The sequence below is a fragment of the Haplochromis burtoni genome, unplaced genomic scaffold (genome assembly GCF_018398535.1).
Source record: "Haplochromis burtoni strain Fernald_Lab_line unplaced genomic scaffold, NCSU_Asbu1 Contig_6, whole genome shotgun sequence".
In the NCBI taxonomy this organism is placed as follows: Eukaryota; Metazoa; Chordata; class Actinopteri; order Cichliformes; family Cichlidae; genus Haplochromis; species Haplochromis burtoni.
Genome location: NW_024582367.1, coordinates 3,947,616 through 3,962,487, shown reverse-complemented (window position 1 = coordinate 3,962,487; position 14,872 = coordinate 3,947,616). Strand labels below are relative to the sequence as shown.

At 39.8% G+C, this 14,872-nt stretch overlaps 2 protein-coding genes across 7 annotated transcripts in view; one reads left to right on the top strand and one right to left on the bottom strand.

Moving 5' to 3' along the window:
• tanc2b (tetratricopeptide repeat, ankyrin repeat and coiled-coil containing 2b) overlaps positions 1-5,753 on the bottom strand; it is a 173,121-nt gene extending 167,368 nt beyond the window's left edge. For 5 of the 6 annotated variants that reach the window (XM_014335365.2, XM_014335366.2, XM_014335368.2 and 2 more), the window contains exon 1: positions 5,266-5,753. The gene's annotated coding sequence lies outside the window, so the exon portion shown is untranslated. The remainder of the gene's footprint in view (positions 1-5,265) is intronic. The other variant, XM_005913571.3, reaches the window with a different exon arrangement.
• A 4,163-nt stretch (positions 5,754-9,916) lies between these two features.
• Positions 9,917-14,855, top strand: LOC102309557. Its single transcript, XM_005913585.2, has 9 exons — positions 9,917-10,007; positions 11,181-11,242; positions 11,332-11,436; positions 11,538-11,709; positions 11,885-12,743; positions 13,234-13,415; positions 13,880-13,983; positions 14,081-14,185; positions 14,670-14,855. The coding sequence occupies exons 2-9, from the start codon at positions 11,201-11,203 to the stop codon at positions 14,757-14,759; spliced, it is 1,659 nt and encodes a 552-aa protein (XP_005913647.1). The 5' UTR covers positions 9,917-10,007; positions 11,181-11,200; the 3' UTR covers positions 14,760-14,855.
• The last annotated feature ends 17 nt before the right edge of the window (positions 14,856-14,872 follow it).

The window sequence follows — 14,872 nt, the reverse complement described above, 5'->3', positions numbered from 1 at the left end:
CACTGTTAAATTACAATAAAGTAGCAGCATTCAACCCCTATGTACAACAACAACATCTTACTGCTGTATATAATAATTTACTTTTATTGTTCTTAAATGTGCTTTGTTGCCACTGTACTTTTATTTTTGTGTTGTAAAATATAACTGCGTGTCTTTGTGTATGTACTTTGGAGTCTGTTTCTTTTCTTTCTTTACACGTTATCAAATCTGTTAGAACCCCCCTTCTCTTTGCGCCGCGTGTTTATGGGAACGCTGTTGTGATCAATGTTTTAACAACGACACTGACGATGAACACAAAGCTGTTTAATCGCTGCTGTGCTAAATCTTCACACTGTTCACAGACACAAGAACACAGAAAACATTACATATCCAACCGGTCTAGATTGTAAATAACTGAAATACCTGTCACAACATTTCTGCTGTTCTTCTCTTCTTGTATAAAGTCCTCAAAGACAAGCCATTATAGTATCATATTATCCCAACGAAGCACTTCACTCTCAGACTACGGGGCTTACTTAAGGTTCCTAGAGTGTCCAAATATAGCCTTCAGCTTCTGTGGAAACAGCTCCCAGTTTGGATTCAGGAAAATGGGGATGTCACCAGAGCACTTTCAGAAAATTCTGAATGTAACAGTACTTGTTTTGCTTTAGGACCACAGACACTTTGTGTTGAAAGAGAAGTTAGCACCATCCCTTGGTTCCCTTCTGATGTGGTTAGAGTCAGGCTGAGCACTTTTCACTCCTGATGCCATAGTATGCAACTATTTTAAGTCATTACATTTCATCCAGGTGTCTGTATTTACCGTATTCAATAGTATATTATACAATTTCCTGCATTGTTTAGAGCGAATTGTTACAGTGAACGTGAGAAAGAGTCAAATTATCCTCATTGGAACTCAATTAATGTCACTGACTCCCAGTAAAAGTACAGACAAAAGGATTCCAACAGCTAGGCGCAGCACTGTTTTTCCTGACAGGAAAGCAGAAAGCCCAAGATGAAACAGCCTGGCTTACCTCACAGACTGGTCACTAACAAGGAAGAACAAAGTGCTAAGGAGACGCCTTTTCTGCATCATTATTACATAATCAAAGGGCCACACTGAAATGAGGGACATGCCCGAGCAGAATCCGTCCCTTGTTCAGTGCACCGTCGTTTCTTCCAAATGAGCCAATTTCAGAGTGTTTTACTAACTATCTGGAATATCTTTATCCACAGAGACACCAAGGCTGTTTTTTGCAGGTATAAAGTCAAGTCAGTTTTACTTACATTACTCATAGTTGCAAATTGCCCTTGAGGGGCCCAAATGCAATGCAACACCCTGAATTTGAATAAAGAAGAAACCTTGTTAGAGGGGAAAAGAAGAAGACTGAACAGACGGTTACAGATTAGCCCAAAGAATACACATTATGGAAAGTAATGTGTATAATGCTCTCACTGTGGTTTGCTTTGCCTTGCATTTCTAATATGATTTTCTTGTCCACTCTTGGGGCATAAATTGAGTTACTGGCTAAGAAGGAAATAAATTATAGCCAAAATATCAATTTTAATTCTCTTCACACTACATTTTCCCCAAACTGATGATCACTGCCATTTATCCTACAGTACACAAATAAATGGCAGTGTACCCAAAACTAAAAAGCCAAGCATTTTTTTCCCAAAAGGCTTTCCCGGTTTCCTTGACTGCTTTTCCTGATTACAGCAGCATAAAGAGTGCCGTTTTTCCTCACAGCTCAGGGAAATGAATCAAAACATCCCGGAGAACGATACCTTTACTCCCCATACAGGAAACAATCTCACATTTTCAGGGCTGATAAGACTCAGAGAGCAACACCCAGTAGTGTCTGGCTTGCTCGTGGATGCACATCAAAAGAGCCGTTTTACCTCATTAAACAACAGACCTTTTCATATCTGAAAGCACAGTCGAACAGTCGATTCTTTCTCAGGCGGTTAGAAGCCTCTTAATTAACTCCAGCTTCTTTTAAAGTCAGGAGTTAGTCAGATGTCTATACATTACTAAATCGTAAAATAAAGAAAAGCTGTACTTGTGGAGGGGGTGCTCTGCACTAATGTTTTCTACATTCAGTGTAATATTTCATGAAGAAGCACTGCTTGGCCTTGTACACGCTTAGCCTCTTCTCCTGATTTAAACAGTGATTTTCTACATTTCCAAGACTGACTTTCACTGACCCACAGAATACGAATGTGCTCAAGCATTTCAGCCGAGGGATTAGGTGGAAAGATCGATAATCGCACTTCTACTAGAAAGAGGCTTTCTGGTTATGAAGAAGTCAATTTCACCTCCTCTGTAAAAATGTCCCACAGCTGAATTACATTAAAATGCATTGAGACTAGAGTCAATAGGGGGAAAAAAGGAATTTGTATGACTGAGCTGTCCATCAAATTAAACAAAAATAATGTATTATTTGTCCAAGCCTACAACAGTCTGATATGAAACCCCAATGACAAGGACAAGATCCTTAAAAAAGGACTTGTTATATGAGCCTGACTTATTATATATGCAAAGTAAAGTAAAAACCCGAGTTAGTCATATGTAGCCAAAGTCTGTATACAAAAGATGGCAGCAACCAAGGTAACATAACCTTTGTGGACTACTGTTTTAGAGCCTCAAGTGACCATATTTGGATAAGAGGGTGGAGTTCTTGGCAGATACTACTCTTGTTGTACTAATGGACTGAGCAATCAACACAGCTTGTAAAGCTGTGCACATGTGTAGTAAAAGCAATAACTGCAGGAAAACTGAAACCATATAAACATCATCTTAGGGCAAAGTCTTCTGAGGCAGTTTTTATTGTGTTTGACAAGCAATAGCATACATGCATTTTATGTGCCTGAGATTATTGAGATTCATTTAGAAAAGGGCTTCAAAACAGCCACATGCATGAATGTCAAGATGGCTGCTAAAGTTAGCATTCTTTAATTGATTAAAGTCACGAAATTGCATTAAAATTGGTCCAAAATGCATATTGCTACTGCCCATCACCCGGGATGTGGTTGCTACCCCATGCCCAACCCTTCTCCTTTTTTATCCGGGTTTGGAACCGGCAATGGCGGAGTCCAAAATGCATAAACTCCACATATTCTGGATATTTAACAGGTTAATGTTAATGACTCCATGTTGTGGTAGGACATTCAGTATAAACACATCTCTCAGATTAAATGAACCAGTGTGGAGGATTTCATCCACATACTGAAAACACTTTGTCACCCCTCACTCCTCAAGTGTGTCGAACATATGGACACTATACAGAAACAGCAGTGCAGTATGGCAGGTTTTGTGGAAGAGGAAACTCACCATATGTAGATATAAAGCGCTCAATGCAAACCAACAAAACTACCATTCATGTTTTACATACAATGAAATCACATGTTTTGACAATCCACCCTTTTGTTTTAGCCTCTATGGATAGTTAGCAATTTCTAAATACCAGGATGTAAGCCATCTACCCGACAGATGCGCAGTGGAAGAAGGTAAACATCTCTATCAGCACGTTAATGTGTTTAGCGTTTTCGTGAGCACATTTCTATTAAGAATTATTCACTAAGATGCAAATAAGAGGCAAACTGGGATTTTATCTTCCGTGTAAATTCAATTTCTAGCATGGCCGATTGATTAATGATACACTAAATGTGAAAATTATTAACTCTTTACAATAAATTACTTTCACTGTGCTAACAGTGTTTTAGAGGGGAGCCTCTTTGGGTTAGGTTTGATTAAACGACATAGCACAGGTTTTATTTATGATTCTTGAGTTCAGTGAAGGACTTGAGGGCTGTTTTGTGTCAACTTAAGGTGCAGAGAAATCGTTTTGCTACAGCAGAGCCTTTTTGTTTTGACCTTTGGCCGGTCGGTGAGGAAGAACGGAGGGACTGTGTTGGCTCGGACTGTGGAAAACAAGGCTTTGCCACAGTCCCCCCTTCAAGCAGGGAGAGATAAGCACGGAAAGACAAAAAAGTTTAGGGCTGGTGGGCTAAAAAAAGAAAAAAAACATCATGATCTCATAATGGAAAACCGCCACACTGTGTGTGAACTCACATATGTGAGTGAGGAGCGGGGTAGCAGGAGAGAAGCAAAACTAGCGCATGTCGCTGATGTGATGAGAGAACGCTTTGAGGATGACTGTCTTTTATCTATGGTGAGTCGAGCTGACAACCAAGAACTTGAATAGCAGAGCACAGCGAGACAGCAGTCATCTGCAGCCTCATACAAAAACCATGAGTGCTGGAACCAAATCTTACTACTCTGCAGTCTATTTTTCTGATAAATGCTTTATCACAGCACTTCTCTGCCGCTATAAAAGCGACGCCTTGCAATTGTAAAACTGTGTGTAAACTATATGGCCTAAAAATGACATTTTCCTCCGTGAAGGCTTTTTGTCGCTTTACAGATCTTCACCGTGTTAAAATCAGAGCCGTAAAACTGTGAAACAACAAATCTGAAGTTTTCACGACCGAAAACAGACTTACTTTCTTCCACATAAGGTGCTGAATGGTGATCATAGGGAAATAAATGTTTTCCCCTTCCAAACAACAGACATTACACAGATTAGCTGCCTTTGCTGAAACATACTATTACCACATAAGTCCCTGTAGAGAAGGACCAGATGTCAGATAATAGGCTGTGCTGTGAAGTAGGTGTTGGCCTGGAGCCATAGAACAAGTAAGAACAGCTTCTTCCATATATACCTCTTTGCTTTATGGACAGCCTGCTGGCTGGGTGGGCGACCGCCTTATACCTTGAGACTGTTAGAAGATGCCATGTGTGTAATCTACTCTCCATACAAGATAAATATATTTGTGTAATTGAGTAGATAATAGGCCTAACTTTTAAAATCAATACACCCTGTTAAAGAGAGTGAGAGCAAGGTCTGTGGTGCCTCTCCCTGGACTTTAACTGATAAGCCTATCAATATATTAAAGCAATAGATCATTTCATGTTAGAGGAAAACACAACAATGTGCTTCAAAGTTCTGATATTAAAGTAAATGAATCACATATGCTGCGGGGTAGGGGGCTGCTTGTTAGTGAGTATAAAGGAACAGCTAACTCTATCTCATTAAACACTACGCTGGGTTTTTATTGGCTTACTTGAATGGCTTGGCTTCCACTGTAAGCGGCTGAGAGGTATTGGCATTACAGGTTATAGATCGGCTGCTGCAGGAGCATGACACTTCTAAGACATTTCCATTCAAGACATAATAAAACTTTAAAATGGCAATAGGTGCAGCTCTGAAAGGGATGGGTTACCTTTTCTAGACTTGAACCTTTGTTTTTCTGACCAGCTTTGGCATCACAGTCGTTTCTTCTCTGCTGCTGCTGTTGCTCCGGTTCCCTGTCTGCTTGCTGATGCTGCTGCTGCTGCAGCGCTCCGTGCGGCTCCTCACTCCAAATTACCAGTCTGCGCGTTTCCAGTCGCTCCGAAATAGCTTACAGAGAGTGACTCCGAAAATAACTGCACCGATCAAAGCGGCCACATTCAGTCCAAACGCAGGGTGCAGTCACAGTAGCGACACCCCGGGGTGCTCCCGGCGCAAGCTCGGTCTGCAGCAGGTAGCAGAGCCGGACTCACGGCTGCTTCTCGCCCACCCAGCGTGTCAAGCGTCTGGGCCATTCACAACTAAAGTCATGCGTATCTGCGTGTATGTGTGCGTGTGGAGCAGTGAGACAGTCAGTGCCCAGTGCCACGCAGCGCCGCAACATGGAGCGATGCCCTGCCTACCACTGCGTCAAGTCAGCCCGATTCATCAAGTACACCACATCCGGCTGTGCCTTTCAAAGTAAAAACCTCAACGGTCTCAGGACCTCAGGAAGCGCTTAAACCAAAATTAAAATGTGCTTGGAAAATCTCCATTTGGTGTTTGTGATTAGTGCCATCTTATTATACATTAAAAAAAAACTTGAACCAGGCGAACAAACTGAGCACCGGAGCAACATACGGCGGGAGGGGGGTTGAACTCAGTTCTGAATTATTTATGCTGAAAGGAGCCACTAATACCTAAATCATTCATAATTATTCAAGAGAAACAAGGTCGATGCCAATCAAACCTCCATTCATTCCCCCAGAAGACCATGGCATCTGACATTTAAAATGATAGATGGAGGGAGACGCAGGCAAGTGTCAGACATTATCCTGATCCTTTTCTTCCATCAGTCAATGAAAGAACAGGTCTATCAGCCAGAGTAACAAATGGGGTAAAATTAACTCTACACAGCGCTTGATTGTGGCATAAAGCTACAAGTTAAATCGATCTAAATCTATTCAGAGCTTAAAAAAAAAGTGAAGTCAAACGCAGTGTATGCTGAAGGCATATTTTAGACAGAAAGAGAAACATTTAGTGCAACGTTTAAATGTTTGGGAGATTGATTATCTTGTTTTTCTGCTTCTTATTTATTTATTTAGTCATGTAACTGTAAAGGGCAAATAGATGGGCAAAAAAAATGCATGCCTCCGGACACTGAAAATGAATTACTAGATGGAGCGTTTGAATCATTTATATCGAATGTTTAATTTATCAACTTGAATAATTGCATTGACATTTTGAATTTGAATCACTTCACGTGAAATTGAATCAGTTGACTTGAATAACTTTTTATTTAGGCCTATTCTAGTGGAGAAAACACATTTCCAACACTGGTCAGGCATGGACATGAATACATGTCACTATTTAAAATGTATCTTGTACAGTAATTAGTAAAAACAACCAAGAGAAGACTAGTAGAAGTACAATTAGTACAAGTGTTAGAGAAATAAACACAAGGCACACATAGGGTTAAAGCAAATACCTCCTGAAATTTCCCTCAACGAGTTGCACCTCAGCGGGACACTTTTGGTAGCCATCAACAAGATTCTGATATAAAATTCTAGCTGAATATTTTACCACTCTTCTTGGCAGAATTGCAAGAGTTCATTTAAACGGCCTGGGTTCATAGTATGGATCCAACCTTTAAGCATAGTCCACACACTTTTCAGTAGGGTTGAGGTAGGGGTTTTGGCAAGGTCATTCAAGAAATGTAATATTAGCTTCTATTACCCATTAAAACCAGGTTTGTATATGTATATCCTGTTGGAACACCTAACTGTGTTCAAATTTCAGCTGTGTAGCTGGTGATAAAAGAAAGATGTTCTCTTTCATCTAATTGTATGGGGAGAGGTTTTATTTGGGGATTCCTGATACTGAATTTGCTGAGTCATAGTAAATGTTTAGGCACCAGTTTGTACCGTTTCTGCATGAATTTATCGTGGAAATTCATGAACCGAGTAATTAATTAAAATACAAAATGATATATTCCAGAAAGGCATTCTTATCACTTTTGCACACATATTTACTCATATCAGGCCAGGTCTTTTTGTTGGGGAGAAATAACCTGCAGAAAATGTCACTTGCTCATTTGACTTTAGGTTCTTAGTGCAGTTTCTGTTTTTCATCACATTCAAAACATGTCACATGATCTTTGATGATTTTAATAAGCCAAAAAATCTCTGCTTTCTTATTAAATTTGACTAAAAACAAGACGATAAGGCAACAGGTCTTATGCATTATTTAACAAACCAGCAATAATCATTGTGAATGCAAAATGAAAATGGCCTTTTATGTGGGGGGGAACGAAGCCTTGATACTGACTTACTAGTCCTTGTTTTGAGAGGTTATATTGTTCCGCTGCAGACTGAGATCATAACACCGTGTTTGCATGTGCCACTGATAATGAAGTTTACCACAAAAGATTTTATGGCAGTATGAACTGAAAATGTTAGTAAGTGAGTAAAACAAGACCTGCTCATGTCTGAGGTACTGCTGTCATGCTTAATAATATCACAAAGGGGTTTTTCTTGGTAAGAACTCGATTTATTTTGTGTCTCGATTGGATTAATATTGGGGGGCATATTCTCGGCATCATTCCAGAAATCTGCAGTCAGGGCTATTTAAGCAGTCTTTAAGAGAGAAAGCAACCATTTTCTACCACACTTGACGCTTTACAGAAAAACATGACAACATAATTTATCTCAGCTTATAAGCCATGTAACTAAACACATCCATCAGTATGCACACTAACTAACAAACATGCCAAAACAGACATTTATACACAAAAGGTATTCTCTCGCCAATTGGTAATGAGAAATACCTGACGGGGTCCCTGGAAACTGGCTTTGGTGTGGGGGGGTTTTTCCACAGTGTACTCACACAGAGTGTGATAGATGAGGTGGTCACAGATAGAGCTCCCCTCACCTCTAGAAACACATATGCTCCCACTGGCACTGAATCAAATCCTGCCAGAGCTTTCTTAATCTCTGTCTTCCCCTGGACTTTCCCGTCTGTCTGAATATAAAGAATGAAAACAGTAGAGGTGAGTGTGGAGCCCACTCTAGCCCACTGCAAGAGGAGGTAAGATTAACTGGGACTAACACAGGATTGCAGAGGGATCAGCAGAGTTGTGGGGAGCCAGAGAAGGAAGAGAGTGGCTCAGTGAACCTGCTGGCCCTGGATTTCTTATGCTAATCTACTGGGGTTGTAGCTCACCTCAAATTTGTCTGATGTTATGCCAGTGTGAGAGATCCTTTTATCAGCGGCACATGAGTTCTGTATCATAAAGGAGCCAAAACACTTTCAAATTTGAAGTTACAGATTGGCCTCCATTATCACTCACATAAAGGAAAGAAAGCTTTATTTCAACACTGTCAATAAAACAATATACTGGCTAAAACAATTAGTCTGAAGTGCACCTAAAATTATTTTAAACCCAACAACAAAACTTCATGTGCATTATAGTGATGAAAAAGTGTGTCCAATTGTTTATTTATATCTTCACAAGTAATCCATTAAAACTGTAAATGTTTTCATGGTAGACAAATAGACAATTTCCAGCTGTCGTCTCAGATGTTAAATTAAAAAGAATAAAACATAAACACCATCATTTGAAGCCATTAGCGTAAAGCAAGGAAAAGCTTAAGAGGATAGAAAAAGTAGCTGGAATGAAATTTAAATCATATCACCTATAATACAAACAATATAAGACACAGAGACAGCAAAAAACAAATAAATCCTGGACTGAATGAATCATCCTGTGTTGTGTCTAGACACAGATTTAAATTCTATATTTTGTCACTTAGTTACTGATAGCCTGGTCCAAAAACACACAATGTGTTGTGTTGCTTTCTTTAGTTGAAGAAAATGATTTAAAAAAAAAAATTTAAAATGCCAACACAGTTTGACATAAAATAGTATTTTTTGCACCAAAAAGGTGTTCCCCACAGGGGTATGAGCAGCAAGCTTGACATTGTTGTATATGATGTGCAGTGTGTCCTCAAAAAATCTGGGGAAACTTGATAAGTGGAGGACAAAAGAAGTGGCAGGTCTAAAATATTCTGAAAGTGGTTTCCTTAGACTGAAAATATCTAGCAATAGGTCTCATGGAGTGATGAATGTAAATGTAAAACATTTGTTTCTAAATATCAACAAAACAGAGGAAGTCAGAGCAGGTGAAATATTCCGTGTTTGCAGCCATCCGGGAAAAAAATGGCGGAAGCTCTGTCACATGTGAAAAAAAACAAAAGAGCTGTTTATTCCAGTTAATCTAAAACTGTTGAATATTGCCAATAAGTAGCCATCTTGGTCGTATTTTCAGGCAGTTATTTTAAAATTACTGACTATGCTCCAAAGCAGTTAGCCTATACGTGTACTGTCATCTTTGCTTGGACCAAGGAATTCTTGTTGTCTTAATTGACATTACGGCCAGCCAGAGAGCAGCGCTTAAAGAATTCTAGTGATTTTGATTAGATGTGACCGTCGTGTCCACATATGCAGGTTTTATTTCCCGTATCGCTAAAATTAAATATTTTCAAACTCCCCGCCCTGTCTAGAAACACGTGGTTAGAACTGGACACCAGCCACCGCGCAGCTGCGGATTCTGGTTTCGATGGAAACGTATTATTTGGAAAAAAAACCGCAGTGGTGGATGTATTGTACACAAAGTGGTCATTATCCGAGTACAAAGTAAGTCAAAAAAGTGTCATATGTGTAATGTTTTATATTACTGTAGTTATATTTAAGTTAAGGGAATGAAAAGTTTGAAATGTACCTTTTGAAAATGTATTTATAAAGTTTTAAAAGTTTCGCATTGCGCTTTGAAACCACGTCTTTTTTCTTTTTTTCTTTTTAATTTACCGTCTGTCTTTTGGTGATGGTGATACTTTGTGAATAAGCGCAGGCCTGAGGTAATTATTAACGTATTACTTATTAAATAAAATTATTAAACATCATTTGTAAATCCAAGTTCATTTGTAATGTTAATCTTTAGTGTGATTACAAAACAATGTTGAAAAATAACTTTGGAGTTTTGAAGTGCACACTGAGTGGAAAAATAGTCTCTTAGGGACACTTTTTCACATTTATGGTTACACAAATGTCTAGTTAGCCAATCACAATCACGAACTGCTGAATTTCAAACTGAGCATCAGAAGGAGGACAGTGTACACAACGTTTGATGGCTTCCTCCAGCAGCACTTTGGACCATGTAACAAAGCTTAAATATTTCAAACTGGTTTCTCAAACATGATAATGAGTTCACTGTACTCAGATGACCACCACAGTCGCAATATCTCAATCCAATAGATGATCTTTGGGATATGGTGGAATGGGAGATCGATGTTATGGACGTGTATCTGAAAAACCTGCACTAACTGTAATGCTATCATGTCACTGTGGACCAAAGTCTCTGAGGAAGGCTTCCAGCACCTTGTTGAATCTGTGATGGGAAGAATTAAGCAAATAAGGTGTAACAGATGAAGTGTGTAGCGTAGGTATTTTGCTCTCATAAAATAAACCTGCTTTTGATGTCCAGCTTATTTACTTGCTCTTAAAATCTAAAAATAAAAATGATTTCATTGTATAATTACTATTCAGACTCCTTCCAGACAGGCTATTTATTTACAATAAATAGCAGATAATTTGTGTCAGGTTTAACTTCTGGAAGTTTTGTGTGTAACTAGTTTCTGTAAAATTTTTAAGCAGAGAGAGTGAGTAAGGATTCATGGTATTGAACTGTTATCAGCACAGACATTATGTCATGCTATGGCCTTGTTTTCTATAATAGTAACTGAGACCTGATTGTATCTTTAAATGTTCAGACTGGCTTTTATGCTATTTCTCACTGTCTTTGTGTTGCAGGGGACAACACGTTGTGAGTAATGCTGCCCTCTTGGTGGAAACATTTACAGATTGAGAGCATGGTACAGTTTGATGTACACGACACAAAAACTCATACGGACATGCTGTATATCCTTCCTTCTCATCCACTGTATTGAATCTGTTTTATCAGAATTTTTATCAAAGGTGGAGTCAGGAGACAAAAGCAAATATTTCGGGCGTGCCGAATATTTTCACACAATTGCACTCAGTGTCAGCTGCAAGGGAAGCCCCGAAGGTAAGAACATTTTCAAAACAGGAACATCCGATATCCCTCTTGAGTAGCTCAGCTTTCCAAAAGTCTCACTCTCCAGCAACCTCTCTGTTTGCCACCTGTAGTTGGCCCCCCACAGCTTTGGGAAGTGTGCTTCATCTGAGCCAGAGAACCCTCTGAACAAAGCCTCAGTGTCCCGCTGTCAAGCTTTTTCCAGCGTAACCCAGAGCATGAGTGCAGAGTTGGCAGTGACTTCAAAAATGCCCCACTGTGGAAAGCCCCCACTGCCATCCAGATGTAAGTTTTCTAGAATGCATTTTGTGCTGCAGGTTGTAGCAGGACCTGGACCGGTTTTCTAACTACCCTGTGTTTTATTTATTTATTTTATAATATTAGTTGTTATTTGATATCCAAAATGTTTTCATTCCAAACCAATAAGTTTAATTTCTTTTCCTTTCTCACCATAATATAGCACACAATGTCCCGTATCACATCAAGCACAGGTCTAAGCTTGTGAAAGATGCTGTATTAAATGGATCTACCCACAGGGAAGCGTGTAAACAAATACAAAGCCAAGACATCCTGAAGAGCAGGAACAATGTGAACCACCTTTTCAACAGAACAAGCTACGGGCAAATCGCAGAGTTTGAGCTCCCCTCCAGTGCTGAGACTCTGGACAACTTCCAGGGAGACACCATCGCTGTCCTACATCACCACATATTGAATGTATTGTCTGGTGAATCTGAGGTGGAGGCAGATGGCGGCTTAACAGACTCCTGGCAGCACACACGTAGAGAGAGTGATTCGATCACCTTTTCGAAAACAGCACGTCAGTCAAGTTCAGTCTCTGCTGGCTGCTCTCACAGCCCGCTTAGACAGCAGTCTTTCAGGTCACAGTTAAGTATGTCAGCAGTCCTGAGTGGAGCTCCTCTTAGCAGTGACGGATGCAGTGTCACTCCTCTCCTAAAACAAAGAAGGTCACCTCATGTGATGCCGACACCACCTGGCAAAGTCAACACGGGCTTTTCAGCTTGTACTCAGGGGGCAAAGCAATGTCCTCCCTCCGTACTCAGCTCAGGCCTCTCTCAAAGGCAGACCTGTGTGGGCAACATGGAGGACGGCGCTTTTCAGAATGGAACCAGCAATGCCAACACACTGCGGTCTCGTAATAAAAGAAGAGGTCCATATACCTCTAAAGCCTCCATTATGATGACAGCTGGTGAAGGTGAAGCGCTTCCACAGAATCAAGAGTGCCAAGGGGCTGCTGCTGCTGAAGTGCCCCCATCTTCAAAAGACTGCGATGGACAGATGTTATCCAGATTCAAACGGAGGTGAATTACTTTTACAGACACATTAGGTGATCTACAACCAAATTTTAGGTAATCTTGCAGGATGTTTCAATTGTTAATATGTCTGACTTTGGAATACACTGATTAGCTGTGACTTAACTGGAAATTTAGAGAACTTTTTCAGCTCCACCACTAGAGAAGCTTTTAATGATTCAAAATATTTCTTGAAATCTTATACTGGACCTTGTTAGAGCCCCTTTAGTTCATCCCATGTGTAAAACAGGACATTTTAACCTCTTTGCCCCTGCTTTTGAACAGATTTTTTGGCTGCTGTTTATGGACTCAAGGTTTCAGAGCAGCATTCAGAGCAGTTTAAACTATACTGATTTAAATATTCAAAACGCTGGCCCTTGTTAAAATGCGATTCCACCATATATAACAGTATATGTATGAGAGCATGTGGAGTCAAACATAACAGGTTCCCATTAAGACATATTGTCTAATGTGATATATCATCTCCTGCTACCTGTAGGATGTTAGAGGAGCCATTACAGGACAATGAGGAGGAAAAAGAGAAAGACCGATGCCGGATCTGCTACAGCAGTGACGCGTCACTGAGCAACCCATTGTTGTCACCCTGCCTGTGTTCAGGAAGTCTGCTCTTCATACACTTGAACTGCCTGAAAACATGGCTCAAGGCCAAAATCCACTCAGGTTGGTAGGCAGCTAAAATTGAGAAACTTTCTATATGAATGGTGAAATTTGCCATTTCAACATGCTATTTTTTCAGCAAAAAAAGTTCTTCCATATTATCCAATTACCTATAATATTGATTAGAACAAAATTAAATAATGTTCTCTACTGAAAGAGGAATAACAATATCAAAACTGCAGCCCTGGCAAGACCTCCTACACTGGAGCCCATTTATCATCCTACAAGAAACACATGCTTGTAATGTCTTCAGTGCAATAATCTGAGTGATGTTCCTTTTTTTTCCCGCCTGACTGGACCTCTTAATTAATCCTTCTATGGTTCAGACCAGTTTTAACCAGGAAGATAATGTTGCTGTTTCCACTGTGTCTGCTGGTATAGCCCCCAAAAAAGTTGCCTGCAAAAGAAAAAGCTATACGGTAGTATTATGGTCAATATGCTTAGTCACGATGTGTGTGTATTTCCAGGGTTATCTTTCCGTGCTGTCCAAAGATGTGAAATTTGTAAGGGGAGGGTAGTCGTGGACCCAAACGTGTTTGACTTGAAGGACTGTTACATGAGAATTCGACAGGTAAACTGAGAAAAAGAATAAAAAAGAAAAAACAGGCTTTTGAAAAATTAAAACTATAATTACATGACTGCACTTTGTCCTTCCCCATCTGTTTCAGGGTGATGGCATCACTGGGCGCTCTGATGTGTCAGATATAGTGGATATCATGATCATCTCAGGAACTGTACTCTATCTATCCACATTTAACTCCCAGCCGCCCTGGGTAACTATACAATCTTAATGTTTTATTTTTCACTTTCTTTAATTATTTATGTTTTTGCATAAAATGGATGTGTCATGGTCCTAATATTGTCTCTGTTTTGCTGTGCCACTTTGTGGTTCTAGCTTTTCCTAATTCCTGGTGCCTTGTCTTGTCCCACTAAGTGTTAGTTTTCACATTTTGGTGCAAGTTATTTCTCTCTGTTATGTCCTGGTTTCCTCTGATGGTTTGTGTTCTTGTGTGTTTTGGGGGGTTGTCTCCACTTGTGACCATTTGCTACCTGGGTCATGTTTTGTAATTCACCCTTTATTTATATAATCTTCCCATCGTCTTTGGTCCTTTGTTTTCCTTCCTGTTTTTCATCTGCCTTTTTTAAATTTACTACACACAAGAAGATGTCAGTTTCATCCCAAAGCATAAATGTTAACACATTTGAAGATTTTCGGTTCTCTCTACAGCAACTCAGTTTTTTTATTTCTTTCTGCAGATGCGATTGATGTTCATTCCCTGCATGTTTGCCTGCCTAATGACAAGAAGAAAGATGAGGAGGACCCATCAAATGTTAATGGGCATTTGATCCCCAGCTCAAATCCACATTTGAGTGTTATAATAAATTGCAGTGCATCAAATTTAAGCGAGTGGATAAGTGTCAGCAGCTATAGTAAGGCTGTAACAGTATTTGAAATGAAA

Coding starts and splice junctions, on each gene's coding strand:
- LOC102309557 (XM_005913585.2), top strand. CDS start 11,201: ATGCTGCCCTCTTGGTGGAAACATTTACAGATTGAGAGCATG. Junction 12,744..13,233: donor TTATCCAGATTCAAACGGAG/GTGAATTACTTT, acceptor TGCTACCTGTAG/GATGTTAGAGGAGCCATTAC. Junction 14,186..14,669: donor TTAACTCCCAGCCGCCCTGG/GTAACTATACAA, acceptor TTCTTTCTGCAG/ATGCGATTGATGTTCATTCC.